This window comes from Littorina saxatilis, linkage group LG13 (genome assembly GCF_037325665.1).
Source record: "Littorina saxatilis isolate snail1 linkage group LG13, US_GU_Lsax_2.0, whole genome shotgun sequence".
Classification (NCBI taxonomy): Eukaryota; Metazoa; Mollusca; class Gastropoda; order Littorinimorpha; family Littorinidae; genus Littorina; species Littorina saxatilis.
This window is the reverse complement of record NC_090257.1, coordinates 20,372,816-20,399,019: the sequence shown is the minus strand read 5'-3', so window position 1 is coordinate 20,399,019 and position 26,204 is coordinate 20,372,816. Positions and strand designations below refer to the sequence as shown.

General features: G+C 41.8%; 1 protein-coding gene and 1 long non-coding RNA gene across 2 annotated transcripts in view; both read right to left on the bottom strand.

The window, feature by feature from the left end:
* Positions 1–26,204, bottom strand: part of LOC138983859 (uncharacterized) — a 410,309-nt gene that overhangs the window by 352,571 nt on the left and 31,534 nt on the right. The gene's annotated exons all lie outside the window — the stretch shown is intronic.
* LOC138983825 (uncharacterized oxidoreductase YrbE-like) overlaps positions 110–26,204 on the bottom strand; it is a gene marked incomplete at its 5' end in the record, with an annotated part of 27,019 nt that continues 924 nt past the window's right edge. Inside the window, 7 exon segments of the mRNA XM_070357157.1 lie at positions 110–2,283; positions 2,812–2,977; positions 4,939–5,177; positions 8,543–8,673; positions 22,130–22,238; positions 23,790–23,860; positions 25,717–26,021. Of these exon segments, the coding sequence (XP_070213258.1) occupies positions 2,180–2,283; positions 2,812–2,977; positions 4,939–5,177; positions 8,543–8,673; positions 22,130–22,238; positions 23,790–23,860; positions 25,717–26,021 (1,125 nt within the window). The 3' untranslated portion in view covers positions 110–2,179.

Sequence of the window (26,204 nt, the reverse complement as noted above, 5' to 3'; positions counted from 1 at the left end):
CACGATATAACACACACACACACACACACACACACACACACACACACACACACACACACACACACACACACACACATCGCAGCACATTAGACACACACAAAGACACATACCCTTTTCATGCATACATACTCAATAACGTCATTCTCTAACGAGATTTGAAAAACTTTCAGAGAAAAAATACATGAAAAAATAAATCAAGTACTTAGTTGTCAGTAAGGCTGCAAATATTTTTTTAAACGTTAGCAAAGATCAGAACTCAAGTCTGGACAATAATTACAAATAAAGGAAGATACTTAACCCTTAAAGCCATATGTACTCGATGACTATACACGCTAATTGCTTTACCAACAGCTGGAGACAGACTAAATTAAGTTCCCTGCAAAATATTGTGGTCTAGGACCCCTTAAATGTTGAGATATTTGAATTTTCATTTTGATCTGGATCGTCCTATTTATAGATTTGGCAACACATGTAACGTTGATGCAAGGGAGAGAACACCGCGGCTTTGTTGACATCCTCACTTTTTCAGAGGCTAGAACAAGCTGTAATGCATGTATTATGGTCCGCGCATGGTGACGTATCGTCATTATATGGTCTTATGGTGCGTTTGACATCGATTGTGGGCAAACTACACTTTGTAAACACGGGAGTGCGTTAGTATGCCTTTAAAGAATAAGCAATAGCAGCTTTTCCCAGAAAAAAATCCTGTTGTGGTATGCAAGAATTCTGAGGTCATTTGCAAGCCAATGCGAGGAAGATACTCGACCTAGTTTGCATTTCACAGAAGTAGTACAGAGTAGTGGTTTTGTGCTTCGGTGCAGGGTGCTGCGAATTGGCATTTTAATGGTGGCTACTTATAAGTCATCTATGGCAAACCACGGGTTTTACATGGAACCTACTTGTTATTCATCTATGGAAAAAAAAAACCAAGGGAGTTCTTCTTGGAACTTACTTGTAATTCATATATGGCAGCCATGGGGGTTCATGATGGAACTTACTTGTAATTGATCTCTTGCAGCCATGGAGGTTCTAATGGAACCTAGTACTAATTCATCTCTGGCACCCATGGGGGTTCTTTATGGAACCTAGTTCTAATTCATTTCTGGCAGCCATGGGGATTCTTTATGGAACCTACTTGTAATTCATATATGGCAGCCATGGGGATTCTAATGGAACCTAGTTCTAATTCATCTCTGGTAATCATGGGGGTTCTTTATGGAACCTAGTTCTAATTCATTTCTGGTAGCCATGGGGATTCTTTATGGAACCTACTTGTAATTCATATATGGCAGCCATGGGAGTTCTTGATGGAACTTACTAGTAATCTTTTATGGCAAACCTTGCGGATTCTTCATGGAACGTACTTGTAATTCCTCTATGGCAAACTATGGGGATTGTTCATGGAACCTGAGGTCGAATAATGAATATGTGCTGACACGTTTAAAGGAAACCGGCTCGCATTTAAGTGCTGTTCACATGGCACACTTGCAACCAACTTTTGCCCAACTTTCAAGCGATTTTTTGTCGGCGGCAAGCACAAACTCGCAAACTAGTTTAAGCGGCGATTCTCGCCAGACTTAGCTTTTCGGGATTGTCCGGTCGTCCTCGTTGTTTTTTCGGAGAAGGGAAGACTATAGAGCTAACAAATCAGTGAGCGCGATAAGAAAAGTCTGGAAAAAGTCTCTGACGAGTCACGGCCGAGCCGAGCAGTGCTCAACTGAGTTTTGGAGTCGCTGACGAGTCTGGCCCGAATCGTTAACGGTTTCTAAATCGCTGGGGCTGTTCACATGGCAGACTTTTCGCCGATTCGGCCTCAACGATCGGGAGCGACTTTCAAACGACTAAAGTTGGGCAACAGTTGGTTGCAAGTCTGTCATGTGAACAGCACTTTACGAGACGTTTAGCTTATTGCCAATTTCTGTACTGAATTGTACATATAATATTCTGTGTTTAACAAATAGACCAATGCTGGGCCTCTCAAGATGGTAAGGCTTCGAAAGTACATACACACATTTCTGTACAATTGTCTGACAGCTTCTATTGAACCTACGCGGCTTGCATAGGATAGACGAATATGTTTTCACAGTGGTAACACTGAGTCCAAATACAGAATTCAGAGTTTGTACAGTTTCTGGAGACAGTATTTCACAGAAGCTAAACCTTCACGGAAGCTGACGCGTTAGAAGTAGACTGGTTGCTTTTCTCGAAAAGACTGCACCCCTTTCTCAATAATGCGCGCCGTCATCAGAGCCTGGTCTTTTGTCACTGGTGGTTCGTCTGTGCCTGAAAGGAACACACTTTTCTGTGAATTCAGAGCAATCTTGAAGTATGCGTGAATACGACGTGTGTGTGTGTGTGTGTGTGTCAGTGTGTGTGTGTGTGTGTCAGTGCGTGTGTGTGTGTGTGTGTGTGTGTGTCAGTGCGTGTGTGTGTGTGTGTGTGTGCGTCAGTGTGTGTGTGTGTCTGTGTGTGTGGTTTATCTGTCTCTCTCTGTCTCTCTCTGTCTGTCTGTCTCTCTCTATCTCTCTCCGTCACTCTCTTTCTTTTATCTGTCTGTCTCTCTGTCTATATCTCTGTCTATTTCTCTCTCCATCCCAGCCCGAACACACACACACACACACACACACACACACACACACACACACACACACACTCACTCACTCACTCACTCACTCACTCACAGCGAGAGAGAGATGATAACAATAGTGATGATGATGTCAATTGATGACGATGACAATATCAGATGAGGATGATGACGACGATGATTTTTTACGATGATGATGACGACGACGATGACGATGATTTATTTACCATCCATGCATCGCACAAAGTGGTCAATCTCAAGCTGGAAAGCTTTCTCAAAGCGTTGTGGAAAGGAGTGGAAGAGACGCCGGATTGTGCCCCCTGCTGCTCCATTTATCACCGCGCTGCTCTCCCTTGGGTTCTCTGCCACCACCATTCCATCCGAACCAAACACCTGAGAAGGAGAAAAAGACATCTTCAGATGAGTTTGTCGATTAATGTGTAACACAGAAAAAAAGAAGCAGTAAATGTGTGGGCACAGATAAGATATGAATACAAATCAAATAGTCCAGGAAATTAGGGAAACAAGAAGTATGATGCTGGTGGTGTACATTTTAACTTCAGCGTCTGATGAATTCTGTTTAACGACAGTCCATGAATTGCTCTCTTTGAACATGGCAAAAGGTTTGTGAAACGAGTCGAATCTGATCTGTTTACTCTTCCTTTTGATCACGAAATCTTTTCTTTGGAACTTGTCCTTCATGGCAAGAAAAGCCAGACATGGGAACCCCTGTTTTGCACTTGGGGTATTCTCAAGCAAACTTGGTGTCAAGTTTTGAGGAAAATTAGCGTACTCGACACAACATTTGAACACCCATGATTCAAACATGCTTCACTGACACGCGCCCGTTGCACCGTTAATTCGGTTTACCAATACGTTTACAAATAATGCTTCTTTCAATGATTACTGACAGTATGCGTCAAAGACGGAAGACTGATGTGCCTGATAGCAACACTGTCTCTGAGGAGCAAGTTAGCTAGCTCAAGCATTGATTATCCTTATTCAGGTAAGAATTTCTGTCAAAAAGTGAGCATTAATTGGCCATTGGTGTCGATGGTAAAAAAAAAAGAATGCTTTAGAACGACATTTTGGTCTCCCTTAATTAAGCTGTTACTTTTGTTCTCAATGAAAATGGCTGCGTCGATGTATTTCTTCTAAACCACATCTAAAAGGCACAATGCAGCTCACAGCCTTCGTTTTGCGTTTTTGTTGCAGCTGAGTGCATTTACAGTTCAAAAATCCTCCTATGGTAGTAAAACAAACCCAAAACTACCCAACGACGACATCTGTGAAGCTCGACAGTTTCTTGTTCACGCGAGTGCATAAATTAACCTAGTTATTACATGGTGTTTGGTCGGAGTTCGATTCAACTGAGTGATTCCGGCCTCCATTTTGTTTTACACAAACTCATGATGACGTCTGACATAGTTTGCTAAGTGAAGTGTCTTTTTGTGCATGATGTGGTGATCTACCTGATCTAAATTTAGATCCAAAAATAGGTGAAGACCAGCCGGGTCCGAGTACGAAATTAATTCGTAAAAAAATCGCAGTTCTTGACTCTTTGGGTGCAAGTCAATGAAATTTGGTAGTTCTTCTAACGGATAGCTAGCTGCCTGAGGTATGACTAAAAGCCCCAGGGGCTCCGTGCACCTGGATTTGAAAAGTTCAGTACCTTTAATAAAACGCGTCTGTGCATCACATTCCGTGACCCAAATGGCAATTCAAATAACGTTATGCTTACTGGGTGGCCGAGTGGTAACGCACTTGCGCTCGGAAGCGAGAGGTTGCGAGTTCGACCCTGGGTCAGGGCGTTAGCAATGTTATCCCCCCTTTTCCTAACCTAGGTGGTGGGTTCAAGTGCTAGTCTTTCGGATGAGACAAAAAACCGAGGTCCCTTCGTGTACACTACATTGGGGTGTGCACGTGAAAGATCCCACGATTGACAAAAGGGTCTTTCCTGGCAAAACTGTATAGGCATAGATAAAAATGTCCACCAAAATACGCGTGTGACTTGGAATAATAGGCCGTGAAAAGTAGGATATGCGCCGAAATGGCTGCGATCTGCTGGCCGATGTGAATGCGTGATGTATTGTGTAAAAAAATTCCATCTCACACGGCATAAATAAATCCCTGCGCCTTGAATATGTGCGCGATATAAATTGCATAAAATTTTTTTTTTAAAACCCTGCGCTTAGAACTGTACCCACGGAATACGCGCGATATAAGCCTCATATTGATTGATTGATTGATTGACTTAAAAATGTATACACATTCAGAGGATTAGCTTGCAGAACAACATCAAAACTTTCTTGAATTTACAATGCTAAAGTGGACGATAACCCGATAACCCTCACCTCTACCCTAATATCGTAGCCGTAAGTGGTTTCCCTGCAACTATCGATGGTAGCGATGACGCCAGATTTGTACTTGATCACCACCGTCAAAGAATCATCCACTCCCTTGTCCGCGAGAACCTGGTCGTGCGCATGCGTGACGACGTAGATGAATTCTGGGAGTTCCGCTTGCGTCAGCCATACGATGATGTCCACGTCATGGACAGCCATGTCGGACAGAAGGTTGCAGCCGTTGGGATCTGAAAGTTTAGATTGTCTTCAAACATAAATCAACAACTTTAACCGCTTATTATATCATGCACGAAAATAAATACGCCTTATTAGCGAGAGCATTTCTAAGAGGAAAAGTGCTAGTAAGATAAATAGCGGATTCACAAAGTAGGGGATTGGGGATGATTCGTTTTGTTCTTTTGGGGCTACAAATCCCTTCTGGGTTTTTACTTGACTAAATGTTTTAACATAGACGGGGAATCGAGACGAGGGTGGTGGTGGTGGTGTGTGTGTGTGTGTGTGTGTGTGTGTGTGTGTGTGTGTGTGTGTCAGTGTGTGTGTGTGTGTGTGTGTGCGTGAGTGTGTGTGTGTGTGTGTGTGTGTGTGTGTGTGTGTGTGTGCGTGTGTGTGTGTGCGTGTGTGTGTGTGTAGAGCGATTCAGAGAAAACTACTGGACCAATCTTCATGAAATTTCACATGAGACTTCGTGGGTATAAATATCCCCAGGCGTTTTTTGACTCACATGCGAAGCAAAAGTGAGTCTATGTACTCACCCGAGTCGGACGTCCGGAAAACTTTAACGTTGGATATTTCTTGGACACTATTCAGTCTATCAGTACCAAATTTGGCAAGATGGTGTATGATGACAAGGCCCCAAAAAACATACATAGCATCTTGACCTTGCTTCAAGGTCAAGGTCGCAGGGACCATAAATGTTGCCTAAAAAACAGCTATTTTTCACATTTTTCCCATTTTCTCTGAAGTTTTTGAGATTCAATACCTCACCTATATATGATATATAGGGCAAAGTAAGCCCCATCTTTTGATACCAGTTTGGTTTACCTTGCTTCACGGTCAAGGTCACAGGAGCTCTTCAAATTTGGATTGTATACATATTTTGAAGTGACCTTGACCCTGAACTATGGAAGATAACTGTTTCAAACTTAAAAATTATGTGGGGCACATGTTATGCTTTCATCATGAGACACATTTGGTCACATATGATCAAGGTCAAGGTCACTTTGACCCTTATGAAATGTGACCAAAATAAGGTAGTGAACCACTAAAAGTGACCATATCTCATGGTAGAAAGAGCCAATAAGCACCATATGTCTTGAATTACCAGCTTTGTGTTGCATGACCTTGGATCACCTTGACCTTGGGTCAAGGTCACATGTATTTTGGTAGGAAAAATGTGTAAAGCATGTGAGTCGTATGGGCTTTGCCCTTCTTGTTTCATTTACTAATGTCCTTGTTGACGTCATATTCGGCTTTTTTGTGAAAGTTTAGGCAGCACTGTCACGCCCTCATTTTTTAACCAAATTGTTGAAATTTTGGTGAAGTAATCTTTAACGAAGCCCGGACTATGGTATTGCATTTCAGTTTGGAGGCTTAAAAACTAGTTAATTAGTTTGCTCATTAAGGTTGTCATTAAAATCAAATTTTCACTAACAGATTTAAAGTGAGTGCATCGTATTTCTCAATTTCTCCTGAATTCAAAAATATATACCTATGTCATGTTTACTCTAAAAATGTGCTCAGAATGACAGAAAATAGGTTAAGTAAGCACTGCGTTTGCACGCTACCCGGAGACGAGCGTGGCCCGTCTCTGTTTTTGGGTGTGGTTAGTCGAGACTATCTTAAATATAGTCTCGGCGATGACTGTTTTTGTGTGTTTATCTGTTACTTTAATGCCGACAGCTTGGCTAAATGAAGTTTTTATATCGCTTCACGCGATTTGTTTGTTCTTACAATTAATTGTCTCAGGGGTGTCTCTTTTTTCTTATTTAAATATTAGCTATAGATATAAACATAACATTTAAAGGGCAGCTGTCGGGTTGTGGCTCTCAAAATCTGTTCCTTAGAATGAGTTATCATGTAACTGAAACTATACTTAAAAGTTACTTGGTGATTTTGACAGCTTGATAACACAAGTCCGAAGACTTTAGACATGCTACAATGTCTTTAATCGAAGAAAGTTTGCATTCTTGGCCGAGTCAATGCAGCCCGCTCGAAAATTACTTCCCTTGGACGCGTGACGTCAGCCGCGGAATCGGCCGGGTTGAACGGTGCTCTCTTTATGCCGTGTAATGGGCGCAATCGGGTTGTCTAGTCAAGCCCTCAAGCATACTTCACGAGTAGGTGAAGAGAAACTTAGGATGGGGTGACTTCTCCCAGGCCAAAATTTCGCAGTAAAAAACGGAGTTCATAACATGTCTTCTGTCCCCCTCCTGCTTTTGTTCCACTTGAACCCTGTTTTTGTTCAACTTATTGGCAGATATTGTCACGCGTCGAGGAACACAAACACACACACACAAACACACTCACACACAGACACACAGACACACACACACACACACACACACACACACACACACACACACACACACACACACACACACACACACACACGTGTTATCACACATATACACAGACACACACACACACATACGTGTTATCACACACACACACACTCACACACACTCACACACACACACACACACTCACTCACACACAAACACACACACACACACGATAACCATCACAAACACAGTGACAAATTCATCTTTGAATTTTTGCGGCCGAACCCCCCTCCCCCATTTTCCACACTAGATCCACTGTTTCATCTTTGTCTCCGTCTCTCTTCCCTTTATCTTATCTCGTCTATCTACTTGAGTGAGTAACTGAAGATGTATTATCATCATCTCTTTCCTAGATTTTCCCACCGACAGAGTTGGCTTTTGTCTTGAATTCAGTACCTCACACGTACACGGTAATTGGTGTGTCATAAGTGTACAGTGTCTGCTTACAAGGGACACGAGGGTCTGTGGTTGAGCAACTTTATGGTTTAACCGGGTGGACTGGAGGAGTAGCAACAGCATGCTTTAGAAATGACTTGTAAAGGTTGCAGTCGGTCAGATCAAAGAAGAGAAAATGGGAACGTGGGTCTTGAGAAGATACCACCATCCTAATACTTTACTTTGTGCAAGAATCAATCACGCGTACAGCATTACAGATGTCCAGCTGTAGTCTACATTGTACTGTAAACTTCACAGCGGCCTTATCGGCTTCCTCGAGTGACGTCACAGCAAGGCTAACGCTGCGGCGTCTTTCTTGTGCTGACAGAGTTGTCGGTCGCGGATTTTGAGTCGTTTCGGCCTGCCAACTGCTTCGTTTTTTTGCGGATTGTGAGAACTAGCAGAAAGTTTCACGCATTTTAATGGTTTCAAACTAATGATGAAAGTGTCTTCTTCTGGACCAAATCAACAGTCTTTAGTTGAATCAACTCGAAAAACTCGCGTTTTTGCACGCGACTCCGCGCATCTTTGAGACCAGGCAACCCGACAGCTGCCCTTTAAAGCGCATTCTCAAACACAAACACACACACACTCACCACAGTTTTCCAGGAAGTCATAGCTTGGTTTAGGCGAGTCGCGGGACACGGTGTGAATGTTGAAGATTTTGCCCACCAGCCCTCTGTGTCGCACTGCTGTGTATAGGTCGGACATCGCGGGGTCTAGCCGTCTGCACAAAACACATATAAGATACAACTTCCTTCTATACTGATTTGATCTTGAGGGGTGTCTGTGTTGTAGGTTCCACTGTACTGGCACTTTCTTATGTAAAATCAATGTGTTTGTTGAATATGATAGGGGAATGGATGGCCTTTCCAGTCATATAACTTGTTTTACAATGAACGGTTGACTCATCACAAAGAGTTGCACTCAAATCGCGGTCGCATAATATCCCGAATCCATCCAGACCACCAGAGATCAACGGACACCATAGACCTAATAGCCTGGACCGCCAACTCGTCACGTGACCCTTCGAGGTTACGACTCTCGGCTTTCAGGGGCGCGTCGCGTCCGGTTTGAAAGGCCAGCGATTCGAAGACAGTAAAAAGAAAGCACGCTCCAGTTATTTGTGACAAAGGGAGGTAACAATGAACTGGATTTTCCAAAACTCCAAACTAAACTTAACAAAACTCATCGAAAAACATGTTCCATATGCACTTTTGCTGAGTTTATTTTAGCATTTTCAGAACTTACCTCGGCAACTTCGTCCATGTTTACAATCGACACCGGATATCACGTTCCCCTGATTTCTGAAAGGCCATGTAAGCGTAGGTTCCTAAATGCGAGAGGCCGCTACCTCGTAATAGAGAGAAAGAGCGGAGAGAGAGCTAGTTGGCGGTCCAGGATAAATGGTCTATGTAGAGAGAAAGAGCGGAGAGAGAGCTAGTTGGCGGTCCAGGATAAATGGTCTATGTAGAGAGAAAGAGCGGAGAGAGAGCTAGTTGGCGGTCCAGGATAAATGGTCTATGTAGAGAGAAAGAGCGGAGAGAGAGCTAGTTGGCGGTCCAGGATAAATGGTCTATGTAGAGAGAAAGAGCGGAGAGAGAGCTAGTTGGCGGTCCAGGATAAATGGTCTATGACGGACACTCAGCAGAGTATCCTTTCACCTGGACAAACAGGGATAGGCTTGGGCGTCGGTCATCGGTCTTTTAGCCATGTTAAATTCGAGAAAAAAAACGACACACATGGGTCTCCATCCGTCAACTGACCGATAGACATGCAGCAGAGTCAGTCAGCTCGTCTTATTTTTGTCTACTGGGTGGGGTTTTTTTTTCTTTCTCTTTCCTTAATTAAATTGAAATAAATATGGTTATTGTGTCCTCATACGTTCTTTTCCTCTTCATGTAAGACCGACCATTGGAAAATAAACAAGAAAATGAAGAAATGAATTGAATTTTCCTCTCATTTGTACATTGTAAACAACTTTCAGAAGTTTCTCCTCACTGCCGTAATGCACAATTGCGGCAGTGCAGTCCCGTGGTGGAAGGAAAGGTTTGTTTCTTGACTGATTGGTTTGCAAAATGACTGATTGATTCATGGCTGAGTCAGTCAATGGGGCCTCTAGTTGACAAAACCCAAGCCACTCCCTGGGTCACACATACCAAACATTCAACAGCCTAGCTGTTTTTTGTTGCTTGATGAACATTGCAAAACTATACTGGTGTGTGTCACAAACGTTATTCAGCAAAACAACCCCCCTCTGCACACACAGTAGCTTTGAATAATGGAGAATACGTCAAGAAAGGACAGATTGATTGTGCCGAAGCGGAACATTGTGTCTTTGGGCAGGGGCGGTTTCCGGAACCCCCCTAGCCTAAAAAAAATTTAAAAAAGAGAAAGAAAAAAAATGAAATTAAAGAAAAACTTATGGCTCAGATTGCACCAGATTGCTCCATTTTCCTTTATTTTTATCAAAACATTTTCCGGGAGAGCATGCCCCCGGACCCCCCTAGGAGCAGGCCTTTCTTTTCTAAGTGGCGATTTCAGAAAGTAGTTGAGTAAAATGTTGGCTCAGGTTACACCAGATCGGTCAATTGTCCTTGTTTTGATCTAAATTTGTCTTCTTAATTTTAATTTTGGGAAGGTGTATTAAAGGAAGTTTCTTGGCTCAAATTGCACCAGTTTGCACCATTTTTCTTATTTTTATCAAAAATGTTCGGACCCCCCTTGGAGGTTCGAACGCTTCATGCCCTCAACTAATCGCTTTGCGTCGTCGAATTGTCCCTAACAACAACAAACAAGTCGCGTAAGGCGAAATTACTACATTTAGTCAAGCTGTGGAACTCACAGAATGAAACTGAACGCACTGCATTTTTTCACAATGACCGTAGTCTGCCGCTTGTGCATAACGGAGTGAAACTGACGAGGCTGTTCAGCGCGGTAGTTGTTTCGCTGTGCTGCATAGCACGCTTTTCTGTACCTCTCTTCGTTTTAACTTTCTGAGCGTGTTTTTAATCCAAACATATCATATCTATATGTTTTTGGAATCAGGAACCGACAAGGAATAAGATGAAATTGTTTTTAAATCGATTTCGGAAATTTAATTTTGATCATACTTTTTTATATTTTTAATTTTCAGAGCTTGTTTTTAATCCAAATATAACATATTTATATGTTTTTGGAATCAGAAAATGATGTAGAATAAGATGAACGTTTTGTTTGGATCGTTTTATATAAAAAAAAAAATGTATTACAATTTTTAGATTTTTCATGACCAAATTCATCAATTAATTTTTAAGAGGGAGGGATCCAAGATGGCGGATGAGTAGGGACGTCTGTTGTTTGCTCTCGCAAGAAAATGTGAATTGTGTTGAGTTGCAGTGCAATGTGGTGTTGTGTTGGCGTGTGGTAGGCATGTGAAGGTGTCTGGACTATGCTTTTTCATATGTGTGCTGTCTGCGTTGCCAGGTTGCTGTGATAATGGCCATTCTTTGGTATTAACGGTGTGTTTTACGTTCATATCGGACTGTGTTATCGGCATCGCATTCGTATTCGTATTCGTGTTGAACATGCATTGCACGTGCTAGTGTTTATGACGCTTGAGACACACCCTTGCGTTGCGCTGTTATTGTGGCACAGGCGCAGGGAAAAAGTATTTTGAAGTTGTAGGTCTACATTGAGTGATACTTGTTGAACCGGACTTTACCAAGCTGTCAATGTCGAAGCGGCTTGCTTCGCCCCTTCAAGACCCCGAGAAGCGAGTCTGTCCCAGTGATAGCTTCAGTGATCCGGACCCTGACGAGACGATCATCACCGGCACCCCCGACATGGCGTCCAGCACACCCAATCCCAAGGGCAAGGCCAATCAGGAGGAGCAGCGGCTGAAGGAGAAGCTCCAGACCTTCCTGAGCGATCCAGACCTCGTGAAGGCCCTCTCGACAGCAGTTGCAGCACAGGTGATCAGCGAGTTCCGCAAGGAGTTAGGCGAGCTGAAGGCGGAGGTGGCGCACTACAGGGGTGAGCTGGAGAAGCGGGACGACGAGATCGACCAGCTTCGGGACAAGGTTGACGACCTCGAGCAATACAGCAGGAGGAACTGTATCCGCATCAACAATGTCCCGGAGCTGGACGGCGAGGATACTGATAGCGTCATCAAGGCTGTCGGCAAGGCGGTAGGCGTCGAGCTCACCGACGCCATGCTCGACAGGAGTCACCGAGTTGGGAGGAGACCGGGACCAGGTGACACTTACAGCAGAGCCATTATTTGTAAGTTCGCCTCCTACAGGTTCAAGTCAGCTCTGATGAGGAGCAAGAAAACCTTAGCCAAGACCGATGCTAAGAAGATCCTCCCCGACCGCGCATGGGCTGCAGCTAGGACGCCGACCCAAGTCTTCATCAACGACGATCTAACTCAGGTGCGTTCTGAGCTTGCTGCCAAGGCAAGAAAGTTGAAGAAAGACAAGAAATTCGAGGAGACGTGGGTACGGGATGGGACAATTTTTGTGAAGCGCGGTAGTGCAGTCACCAGAGTGACCACCATGCGCAACCTGCTCGCTTTGATATAGGCAACCTAGATGCATTGTCTCAAGTTTCCTCACATAGTGCGATGCATTGTTTAGAATATGTATAGTGACTAAACGAGTATCCACAATATAGCCTATATACAATATATATATAATATACAACATGCAGTATTGCATATTAAATATTCTGCGCTTCTATGTACTATGTACTACACACTATGTTGATGATGGTTTCATGAGTATAGTTAAGCCATGGTATGCACATCTTATGATAAGTTTAAACATTTATAAAACATGCAGTGAAAAACAAACAAACATCCTGCGCCACTTTGTACTCTTTTGATAATGGCTCAATGTGTACAATTGAGTTGTGGTATGCACACAATAGCGTAACATAAAAAAATACTATGTCATATATCTCAAGTACATTGTACCTGATTCGATGATAAAAACAAAATGATGATAAAATCATGTACCTATGAACCATGTACCCGTTGCACCCGTTGTGTCAAACAACTTTGCCTTTGCTCACTCGGCGCCTCGTTTCCTTTTGCCACCAGCTATTTGTGCACGTTTTCGCACGAGGACTGTTCACGTATTTTCACGTGTCTTTTAAGCTGGTCTGCGTGTCTCATCAGGTGTGCCACGCCTGCCCTAGTTTGTGCACGTATTAAAAGACCACAGGCCAAACGACATAATTTAATGCGGTCAGCATTTTACCCTTTGTTTTGCATGTGAACATTAAATGTTGTTCAAGAGAGCAAGTGGCAGTACTTTCTCTTCTATTATCTCTGGTTGTTTTAGTTATTTTTTTTAGTTATTTTTGAAATAGTTACCTTTGATTGATACCTTAGTTTACCCTATATTTTACATTAACACGCGAGACTGCGTGTCTAAATATTTTGTTTTCGATTGTTTTTGATTGTTGACTTTAACTGTCGACGTTGTTGATTGTGTGTCTGTTTGATCGTTGGTTTGTTTGCTTGTTGTTTGTTGTTGTCCACAATGACTTCATGCCTGATGCAAAAGGATGGGGCGCACGTGTCGGGGAGATTGTCTCACACCCTTGGCTCTGCCTTGTTTGATTTTTTGCAACGAGCTGTGACCTAGATGGGTGGGTGTAGTCTGTCTCAATACAGAGCCAGTGTGGGAAGTTATCTCCCTGTTGCGTCAGCGCTATCTGTGTATAAACTATCTTTTCTTAACAAGGGAAATATCCAGTCGCTTATGATTATTCTCGTTCGTGGTAGTGCTGGCTTGTCTCTTGCGTTGTTTTTGTTTTTATTTCCTGCCCGGAAGCTTACTCGTAACGACCCAATATGTTGTTACGACATTGCTGTGAACTTTGCTGGTTCGATGTGGAAATATGCCACCTCACTCATTTTTTGTGCTGATTCTGTGAATTTTACATCTCAAACCATATCTATTGCAATTTGCTTATTGTTGTTTATGTGTGGTGATATCCATCCTAATCCTGGACCAAGCACAACCCGAGGGGATGGGATCTCTATTGTTCATGTAAACACTCGCAGTCTTCAATATAAGACACCGTTCCTTGAGGCCGAATTGGGGAAGTTTGATATAATAACTGTATCTGAGACCTGGCTGTCGGACAAAGTTGACCAAGACTGCATCTGCTTAAAAGGTTACCACCCTCCAGTTAGACGTGATAGGCCCGGGGATTCCCACGGCGGCGTAGCCGTTTATGTAAATAGTAATCTGATTTGCAAACCGAGGATCGACTTGTGTATACCTGATTTGGAAGCGATCTGGATTGAGACTAAGTTGGGTCAAGATACTCTTCTCGTTGGTGTGTTTTATAGACCACCGAGTGCAACCGTCGACCATTGGCTTCTTATCAACGATTCCGTTCAACTTGCCATGAATACCCCACATAAGTTTATTATCTTTGGTGATCTCAACGCTGATTGTACTGTTAACCCCCCGTTTCATCTGCGGGAATTAATGAACACAAACAGTTTATCTCAGTTGATATCAGAACCCACTCGAATAACCGATACCTCGTCAACTATAATTGATCTGGTATTAACTCCGTGTCCTAACTTGGTAAAAAGAGTTGGTGTTCTACCACCTGTATGCAGTGACCACTCGTGTCCTTTTGTATATTTGAATTATGACTTACCGTCGGGTGGTTCATTCAAACGAACACTATATAATTATTCCAAAATCGATGTTGACAAGTTGTTGCAAGATATGGAAAGTGTAGATTGGAATAATATAGTCGATTTAGAATCCATTGATGACGCCGCTGAAATGTTTTCCGATAAGTTAATGATGATAGCTAAAGAATGTATGCCTGTAAAGGTAGTGACAATGAACGGACACGATGCTGTATGGATCACCGAGGAAATCAAAAAGTTGATTAGGAAAAAGCAATACATTCACGCATTAGCCAAACGTCTGGATACTGTATGGTGCTGGTCTCTTTTCCGACGGTTGAGAAATAATTTGACTGATGTTATAAGAAAAAGGAAAGAAGAGCACATTAGGGAACTAGAAAATAGAATATTGTCACCTCATAATTTTGGCAATAAAGACTGGTGGAAGGTAGTCAACTCTTTTTTGAAAAAGAAAGGAATGAGTACAAATGAGATTCCGCCGATTGAAAGCAATGGAATTGTGTATTACTCTGCAGAGGACAAAGCCGAGATTTTTAATGAAGCATTTCTACGACAGTCGCATATACAAGGTCATGATGATGACGTTCCACCAGTTGAAGAAGAGCCCATTTCCATTAGTCCTCTCGTGATAACTACCGAAATGGTGTACGCTGTTCTAAACAACCTCGATGTTAGGAAAGCAGTAGGTCCTGATTTGGTTCACAATAAACTTCTTAAACTTGCTGCTTGTATTATTTCAAATCCGCTTGCAACCCTTTTCCAGAGATCGTTGGCTGAGGGAAAGTTTCCGAAAATTTGGAAAGTAGCTCATGTGAATCCCATTTATAAGAAAGGTGAAAAAGAACACTGCAGTAACTATCGTCCGATCTCATTACTCAGTTGCATTGGAAAAGTATTGGAAAAATGTGTTCAAGCCCATGTTTTTCGATATCTCACAGAGAATGATTTATTAACGGTTTCTCAGTCAGGGTTTATTCCTGGTGATTCAACTAGTTTTCAGTTGTTGAGTATGTATGACGATTTTTGCCAATCCTTAGATAAGCAGTTGACGACTCAGGCTGTTTTCTGTGATATATCAAAAGCCTTCGACAGAGTGTGGCACAAGGGTTTGTTGCATAAATTATATGCTATAGGCATAAGAGGTGTTTTATTAAAATGGTTTGAAGATTATTTGACAGGCAGGTTACAAGCCGTTGTTATCCAAGGCAGGAAATCGACATACGGACGTGTTTGTTCAGGTGTTCCCCAAGGTTCTGTTCTGGGGCCATTGTTGTTCCTTGTGTACATTAACGATATTGTCATTAATATCGAATCTGTCATTAAACTTTTTGCTGATGATACCAGTTTGTATTTATCTCTAAATGATGCAAACACGCGGACACAGATCTTAAATGCAGACTTAGCCAAAATTGCACACTGGGCGGAAAAATGGAAAGTTAATTTCAATAATTTAAAAACAGATTTGATGACCTTTTCTGGAAATAGAATGCCTGAAACCCTTCCTCTTGTATTTGATGGAACAGTTCTGAGAGAAAACCACGTTCACAAACATCTTGGTGTACTGATTCAGAGCGACTGCAAATGGGAATCACATGTTCAGTCAATTATATCTAAAGTACGTGTTCTTCTCTCATGTTTTCGGTCCTATAAGTATCGCCTTAGCCGAAAGGCACTTGAACTTATGTATAAATCTTTTATTATTCCCCATTTTGATTTTTCTGACGTCATTTGGGATAACTGTTCTGACAGATTAGCTACTTTATTAGAAAACTTGCATCTTGATGCCATAAGAACCATTATAGGTGCAGTTCGTGGCACGAGTCACCAAAAATTGTACGATGAATCAGGATTTACAACACTGAAGGAGAGGCGAAAAAGACACAAATTGATTTTGTATTTCAAATTAGTTAATGCACGCGTGCCACCATACTTACTAGAACGTCTGCCTCCTCTCGTTGCTTCTGTGAACCCTTACCATAGACGAAGACCACTTGACAGACAGACTCCCCACTCTCGAACTGAATTGTATAAAAAGTCATTTTTTCTGTCTTCGACTTCCCTGTGGAATGAGCTTCCAGAAACTGTAAAACAACTTGATTCTATTGGGTTATTTAAAAAACGTATTAGTTCTGATGATTCTGTTGTTCCCTCGTATAGATACACATCTGATCGAAAATCAGAAATTATCCATTGCAGACTGAGATTGAGGATCAGCAATCTAAATAGTGATCTATTTGACAGACATTTAATTCCCGACCCGTCATGCACTTGTGGTTATCCTGTTGAAAATGCGGAGCACTATATTTTTCATTGCCCCTTATCTCTTCAAATACGTGAAGTCACCTTGTCAACACTGCCCAACTATGATTTGCTAACCGCTGATGATTTTCTGTATGGCAATAGAGACAAGTCAGACAGCGAAAATGCATTGATATTTGACCAGTTATTCAGGTTTATCTTATTAAGCAAACGTTTTGAATAATGAATGCATTTATCTCATCCACCATGTGCAGTACTGTTTACATTTCCTTGTTCTGGTAGTATTCTATTTTCAACCATGTGGAAGTCATTGTATGCGTGTGTGTGCGAGTGAGTGTGCGAGCGCGTGTGAGTACTGTTGTTAGTTTAGCATTGGTTTTTTTGTTTGTTGTTTTTTGTTGGTTTTTTTTCCTTTTATTGTTACATGTTTGTCTACCATAATTTACCATTATTATTTTGACATTATTTCAAATTTGTTATATTAAAATCGTCCGCCAAATTTCATTTGCTTTTAAGAGTACGCTCATAAGCTTAGCTTGTTGTGCTCCATGTTCCTTATTTCATGTATGCGGTAATAGTACCAATGGAATTTACTGAATAAACTTGTTTAAACCAATTAATTTTTAAGCCACGAACCTGAAATGCAATACCGAAGTCCGGCCTTTGTCGAAGATTGCTTTACACAAATTTCAATAAATTTTATTGAAAAATGAGGGTGTGACAGTGCCGCCTCAACTTTTACAAAAAGCCGGATTTTTTTTTTTTTTTTGTGTGTGGTTTAAACTGTTTTATTCATTTGTGCATTATTTACAAAAAACGCATATTGAGTAAACAACAACAAGCATAATGCTTATAGTGGTGTTTACAGTTAGAAAATTACATATAAATGGCGGCTATTGTACAGTTCAAATAAAGAGCAAGCAAACATGAAAGGAAAATTGAATGAAAATTGTACATCAAAACAAAAATCCGTTTAAGAATACATATATAATATTTATGGTGTTAGCGAGTAAGAGGGAGAGAGGGAGAGAGAGAGAGAGAGAGAGAGAAAGAGAGAGAGAGAGACTCGAGAGAGAGACAGAGCCTGAGAGAGAGAGAGAGAGAGAGAGAGAGAGAGAGAGAGAGAGAGAGAGAGAGAGAGAGAGAGAGAGAGAGAGAGAGAGAGAGAGAGAGAGAGAGAGAGAGAGAGAGAGAGAGAGAGAGAGAGAGAGAGAGAGAGAGAGAGAGAGAGAGAGAGAGAGAAGAGAGAGCAGAGAGAGAGAGAGGAGTAGACGTATCGATTTTGTTTTCACTTTACATGTTTATCTGTTCGAAACGGCCGGACTGTCCAATAAATTCCTGCACTGTTAAAAAGATTTTTTTTGTTAATTTTTGTTTGCAAGGAGGGGTTTCCATGAAGTAGAATATCTGTGTGTATGAGGTTGTTGGTTAGTTTGTTGATTGTGTTGTTCCTTGCAGCTAAGTGTAAACGGCATTCTAGTAAGAAGTGTGTTGCAGTTTCTGTTCCATCACCACAGTCGCATACGCTGTTTTCCGCAAGGTGTCGCTCAACTAAGTCTTTCTTTAGATCACTAATATTCAGTCTCATTTTGTGTGGATTATTTGTGTTTGTCGACTGCAGCCGGATATGACGTCATCAAAAGTATTTATCGAAAAAAAAAAACGTCCGGGGATATCATTTCCAGGAACTCTCATGTCAAATTTCATAAAGATCAGTTCAGTAGTTTTCACGTAAAAATGAGTAATTAACACGTGAAAACGCTAACTGACAGTGTTTTTTAGTAATTTTCTCGTGATAATGGTAACACCAGGTTTTGGCACTAGTAAGCCGACATAGTTGGGGCCATTAAAATGTGCTGACCACAGGCCTTTGGTTCCCCTTTGTCCACCTTATCTCTTGACCTCAGGCGTGACCGCTGGCACTACGCAGTATGTGTCAGGTCAGAAACGGGGCTATAGTCTTTGCAGAAATGGGTCAACAGTCAGTGAATTACGACTCCTTTCTGTGTTAGCACTTTGCATGTAAAAAACCATACTGTCAGCGAACACAGTGTTCAACAATGAGTCAACAGTCAGTGAATTACGACTCCTTTCTGTGTTAGCACTTCGCATGTTAAAAGCCATACTGTCAGCGAACACAGTGTTCAACAAGAGGCGAAGCCTTCAAGGCTCCCGTAAGAAATCAACAAACAGTAACATAACACAAACTCACTCACTCCGTAACACACAAACACACACACACACACGCACGCACGCACGCACGCACGCACACACACACACACACACAGTTAAAACTAACGCATCATATCAACTCCATGTATAATTTTCAAAAGAAGGCAAACAGATAAAATGACTAGGGTAATAGGTTAGGTACCTGCCATGTGGGCACTTTTTCCACTGCTGTCCTCAGTCCTATACTTTTCATCAAGACTTGTCACCATGCCGAGTAGATCTAAATTCGGAAGTCTTCATGTGGCTGAGGCATATATCTGACATAGCGTCGATCTTGTTGTAGGTTAACCTCCTTTCTGAAACAAATGGCAAAATGCGATTAGTTATGATGACTACAACCTACACAAATATAAACAGTGTTTTGAAACAGAATAGTCAGGTTATACAAGCCACTTTAGGCCCAAAAAAAAAATTGTCTGTTTAGGGTAACATGACCAAAAAAAGTAAGGTCGGTAGGTAGGTAGGTTTTTTTTTTGTTTTTTTGTTTTTTTGTTTTTGTAAATGCTATGTTGGCTGAACATTCACTTCTTATATTTGATGAATACATGTTTCAAAACTAACGTATAAATAAAACAGAGAGAAAGGGAGAGAAAGAAACGCCAAATGTCTCTTTTTAGCATTTTTACCTCTTTTTTTTTCTTTCTTTTTTTTGAAATCAAAAAAAAGTTTTTGGGTCGGCGCCAAATCGATAGGGTCGGTCGGGTTACCCTAAACAGACAATTTTTTTTTTTGGCCTTACCTATGCAGCATGGTAACCCTACAATATGCGAAACATGTCGACTGCAGCAGCCTGGTTCTTAAAATAATTCTGACGGTCAACACAGCCAGAAATGCCAACAAAGACAAGAAAGCTGTGGCAAGGTAAGCTTACCAAACGTTACATAGCGAATCATATGATAGTGCGTAAACAGCAAACAGTAGATCTACAATCAAAGAGAGGATCGAGTCTGGAATGAAACGCGATACAGATCTAGCATTCAAAAACTGTCTTTCACGTTCAAGGAAGTTGTTGCAAAGTACTTTAAGACTTACTAAATTGTACAGACAAAACCATGACAGTGCATGTTTTGAATCTGAGGAAAAAATCGTGATCATTTTGACTTTGAGAACAGATTCATTCCGTTTCCTTATATCTGCATGTTCAAGTAAAATGGTGGACAGTTTTTTTCGGGCAGAGTAAACTTAACTTGAGACTCTACTGCAAGTCTTGAAATTCACATAAATCGAACCACGAGCAAAGACATCCAAACATTACAGGCACTTTAGATCAACTCATTTCACTAGAGGTGACTGCCTAGCACTGTGTTTGACATCCGTGTCTGCTGAAATAAAAAGAAATTAAAACAAAACGGATTAACAGTAGGTGACACGTTATCAGAGTGGGAGACACTAGATCTGTCTCTGAACTTACCGGGATACGGCTGCAAGATCGACACTGACTGCCGCGCTTTCGACAGCTCTTCCTCGCGTGGACATTGGAAACACGCTGTGCAGATCAAATTGTAGGAAATCTCCCTTTGGTATCTTCTTTATTTACTTTTCTGGAGCTTAGAAACCGAACAACATGAAATCGTCTTCCCCGGCGAATCGGCGAGGTGAGAACTGGACCACAATCCTTCGCGCGACCCCTGACCTGATCTTGACACCTGACCTGCCGTCTACATGCCAAACACGACACAAATCAGTCAACTGCTTGTACCCCTTCAAAACCCCCCACCACCCGTTTTCTTTGGATACACGCTTTAACTACACACATGCCGACACAATGTTGATCATTGCTTCAATAATTTGAAGATGGTGCTTGAAAATTAACCACGTGAAATGAGTATTTCGGTGTTTAGCCAAAAATGTTAAAGTTTCTACCACAGACATACACACATACATACGCACGCACGCACGCACAGACAGACAAAGTTTACCATCGCATAGGCTACACTTACGTGAGCCAACAATGGGTCAACAGTCAGTGAATTACGACTCCTTTCTGTGGTAGCACTTTGCATGTAAAAAACCATACTGTCAGCGAACACCGTTGTTCAACAATGAGTCAACAGTCAGTGAATTACGACTCCTTTCTGTGTTAGCACTTTGCATGTAAAAGCCATACTATTAGCGAACACGGTGTTCAACAATGGGTCAACAGTCAGTGAATTACGACTCCTTTCTGTGTTAGCACTTTGCATGTAAAAGCCATACTATCAGCGAACACAGTGTTCAACAACTGATGGGTCAACAGTCTGTGAATTACGACTCCTTTCTGCGTTAGCACTTTGCATGTAAAAAACCATACTGTCAGCGAACACAGTGTTCAACAATGAGTCAACAGTCAGTGAATTACGACTCCTTTCTGTGTTAGCACTTCGCATGTTAAAAGCCATACTGTCAGCGAACACAGTGTTCAACAATGGGTCAACAGTCAGTGAATTACGACTCCTTTCTGTGGTAGCACTTTGCATGTAAAAAACCATACTGTCAGCGAACACCGTTGTTCAACAATGGGTCAACAGTCAGTGAATTACGACTCCTTTCTGTGTTAGCACTTTGCATGTAAAAGCCATACTATCAGCGAACACAGTGTTCAACAACTGATGGGTCAACAGTCTGTGAATTACGACTCCTTTCTGCGTTAGCACTTTGCATGTTAAAAGCCATACTGTCAGCGAACACAGTACAGTGTTGACAGCAGACAGCAAGGAAGGTTTCTATGGAAACTTAAAAAAAACAAAAAAACATTGAAAGTAGCTGGCATGTGTAAGGAAAATGTGCTTTGCAACTTTAGGGAAGAACAGTTCCAAATCAACACTTCTTCGTAATCTTTAAATGTGGTGTGTGTTTTTAATCAATGTCCCACCACCGTGTCACCACACTGGCACGTAAAAGACCTCGGTTATTGCCGTTGGCTGCTTACAGCTAACTACGCGGACAACTGGGTAGCGCTAACTCTGTAGCTGCTAGCTTTCCTCTGGGATGAAGCGACCCAAATTTTCAAGCGAGCAATGAAAAGAAAAGGAAATGCCTCCATGAATCTAACCTCTGAAAGCCCGTGAAGAGGTGTGTGCCTTTGGCTTGTGCCAAGGAGTAACACTGGTCTATCTCCTCCCGCGTCTCTGCTGTGGGCTTCTCCACAAACACTGCCTTCCCTGAAACACAACTATTCAATTCAATCTAATTCAATTCAATATTCAAATAATCCATTCCATTCAAAACCATTCTGTTTAATTCTTTTCACATCAATTGCATACGATTTAATTCAATTCAATTCCATTCAATTCCACTTTATTTTTCTATTTGTGATGTAAACAGAAATTTTTATTTAGGCTTGTCACACACAAAAACCGCATCACGTAAAAACTCTATAAAAAAATATAAAAAAAAGAGAACTCACACCGTTAGTCCACACTTCCTAGGGCACCTAGGATGTTCTCAAGCGGTGAGTGTTTGAATGAAAGGGTGTTTGTACTGTGTGTAAAAGCCTGACAGTGTCTTTGATGGTCTACGGGAGGCTGACTGTGCCTTTAACATAAGAATCACAAATTCAAAACACAAAAGACTCTTACCTGAAACACTCCCTTCACACACGCGCTGGGAACACACACGTCTAAATCCACACACATCAATGCGTAAGTCAACTCCTTCATGTCATTGGCATAAAAGGTAGAAAAAGACCTCCAGGAAAGGTTTTAATTTAGCCACCATGTCTGAAGCACTATTTCGGTCTTAAAACTTGACGATCATCGTTCGTTCTTACTGAGGTCCTGACTGGATTTTATATTCGGTAAAATCAATATATTAGGATACAAAACACAGCAAGACTTTAGTAGATTAAGTTACTTACAGGGCGGAAAAGTCGCTTTCCCCTTTTTATCACATCCAAACAAACAATGAAACAGGGTTTACATTTTGTTGAATTGCTATGTTTTGTTATTGTGATGTGATGCTCTTTCCCTCCGTACATTCCGGAACGTTGCCCCAGACAAGATTAAAATGTTTAACAAATACGAAGTATCCAGTGTGAGGAGACATGAGCTATTAGAACCTAATTCTTCCTTTGACTGTGTTAGACCAAAAGGTAAATAGTTTCATTAACGGGGACCACCATGATAAAGGAATGTAAATCGAGAAAGGAAACGAACTTGAATCGGTCCCGCATAGGTTTAAGAGACGTTTGTTTGTTTGTTTGTTTGTTTGCTTAACGCCCAGCCGACCACGAAGGGCCATATCAGGGCGGTGCTGCTTTGACATATAACGTGCGCCACACACAAGACAGAAGTCGCAGCACAGGCTTCGTGTCTCACCCAGTCACATTATTCTGACACCGGACCAACCAGTCCTAGCACTAACCCCAAAATGCCAGACGCCAGGCGGAGCAGCCACTAGATTGCCAATTTTAAAGTCCCGGCCGGGGTTCGAACCCACGACCTCCCGATCACGGGGCGGACGCCTTACCACTAGGCCAACCGTGCCGGTTTTAAGAGACGTTAAAAGCCAAGAACCAAGAACCAAGAACCAACCCGTCAATACATCTGAATACCATGGAACCCTCCCTTTAAGACCCCCCTACCACAATGTAGGAATCCCTCCCGTTTCAGACCTTATACTTTTTGAGTTTTTTGTTGTTTACATGCTCTATAAATTTAACCCCATTTTAATAAGTCTCCCTCCTTTTTAAGACCTGAATATCTCAGACAAACCTTTGTCCAATGCTTGGGTGATGAGGCTGGCGTGGCTTTCGGTGTTGGTGAAAATAAACACCCCGTCCAAACTGCACACATAGTGACATCCCTTCAATACAAATACAACGGGCGCAGTGGCGTGGTGGTAAGACGTCGGCCAGTCCTAATCGGGAGGTCGTGAGTTCGAATCCCGGTTTCCGATCTCCCAGGTCAACTTATGTGCAGACCTGCTAGTGACTTAACCCCCTTCGTGTGCACACGAAAGCACAAGACCAAGTGCGCACGGAAAATATCCTGTAATCCATGTCAGAGTTCGGTGGGTTAAGGAAACACGAAAATATCCAGCATACCTACCCAACAAAAGCGGAGTGAAGCTAACTATGCTCTCAGAGTATAGTGTGGGGAACCCAAATGGGCAAACGAGCTCACACGTCACCAGAATTTCTGGAACCCTGAAGAAGAAGAAATACAACAAAACACAACAAAAGTCTTGGAGAAGAAGAGACAATCAAAGGGGATATTATAACTTGGTGGCACTTAAGTCAGATTTCAGTGATCCAAAAACAGCGTTCCAAAATATTTAACAAGTCGCGTAAGGCGAAAATACAACATTTAGTCAAGCTCAGTCGAACTCACAGAATGAAACTGAACACTCGTAGACGTAGCATCGTCTGTCCACCGCTCGTGGCAAAGGCAGTGAAATTAACAATCCAGAAAAGCGCAGTAGCGGTTGCGCTGAGGAGGATAGCACGCTTTTCTATATCTCTATTCTTTTTCACTTTCTGAACGTGTTTTTAATCCAATCCAAACATATCATATCTATATGTTTTTGGAATCAGAAACGGACAACGAATAAGATGAAATTGTTTTTAAATCGCTTTCGGAAATTTAATGTTAATCATAATTTTCATAATTATTTTTAATTTGCAGAGCCTGTTTTTAATTCAATAATAACATATTTATATGTTTTTGGAATCAGAACATTATGAAAAATAAGATAAACGTAATTTTGGATCGTTTAATAAAAAAATAATTTGAATACAATTTTCAGATTTCTAATGACCAAAGTCATCAATTAATTTTAAAGCCTCCAAGCTGAAATGCAATACCAAAGTCCGGCCTTTGTCGAAGATTGCTTGGAATTGAAAAATGAGGGTGTGACAGTGCCGCCTCAACTTTTACAAAAAGCCGGATATGACGTCATTAAAGACATTTATCGAAAAAATGAAAAAAAACCAACTGGGGATATCATACCCAGGAACTCTCATGAAAAATTTCATAAAGATCGGTCCAGTAGTTTACTCGATGTACTGGAGATTTTCTAAAATGACGGGAACGGTACTGATTTGACGATTTGAATGAAGTTACGGCGTGTTGCTGACTGCCGATGCCAAACAAAACATAACTGTAATAGACGATATTCGGAAATGACTCTCTCGGTTTTGGTCTTTGTTTTGCGTGTGTTCCTTTTGTTTGTTTTTCCTTGCTTTTCCATAGAAACACCGAGGCATACTACACGTGACATTGTACGCTTGTCTCAATGTTTCTATGGTAAGAAGGGAAAGCAACTCTTCGACAACCGGCAGTGGTTAGCGCATCGGACTGCGGGCCGGGAGGTCGTAGTTCGAATCCCAATGGGGATAGTCGGTTTTTCGAGCTCCGGCCCAGAGAGTGGAAGTGCTATGGTTTCAATGGGAAGGCTGGGATCACACAGCTGAGTGTCATTCACTTCACGAATGCGACTGTGTCTGCTCAGGTGTCTGGCAAAAGAAGAGAAGAAAGAACACACAAAAAAGCATTGCAAAAAAAAGCATTGCAAAAAATTTTTAAACAAATTAAAATATAAAAATATAAAAAAAAACTTTTCGACAACCCCCCCCCAAAAAAAAATAAAAAAAATACAGACTGGGTTATTTCCGGACATCGTCTATTCCACATCCTTTACCTAGGGTCCGACAGCAGCGACTGCGTCTCAGAGGAGGAACTAAAAGGCGTATCGTGGAGAAACAGTTCGTCTTGCGTTGCTTCGCGCGCCTCTGCTTTGTCCTCCACCACCCATTTTAGTTTCAGGCGCCTGTGGTTAGCGACGTTTCGAAGATGCATTCGGCCGATGCGTCCCGCACCAAACGCACCAACATTGTATTGTCTGTGTTTCCAGCTATCCGTGCCATGGTTGGTCTGTGTTGATGTGGTTGTGGCGAGTCTGGTCGTAGTATTTGACAATCTGAACAATTTGCTGGTGAGGCTTCTCTGAAAATGCACAAAGAATTCGCGTTAACTTGCACCTGTTCTTAAACGAAACTGTTTCAACTGATTACGCGAAAACAGTTCTTTTTGTCTGTTGTGTGACTGAATATAACGGAGTCGATTATAGATACTCTTGTTTTCAAAACACACACACACACACACACACACACACACACACACACACAC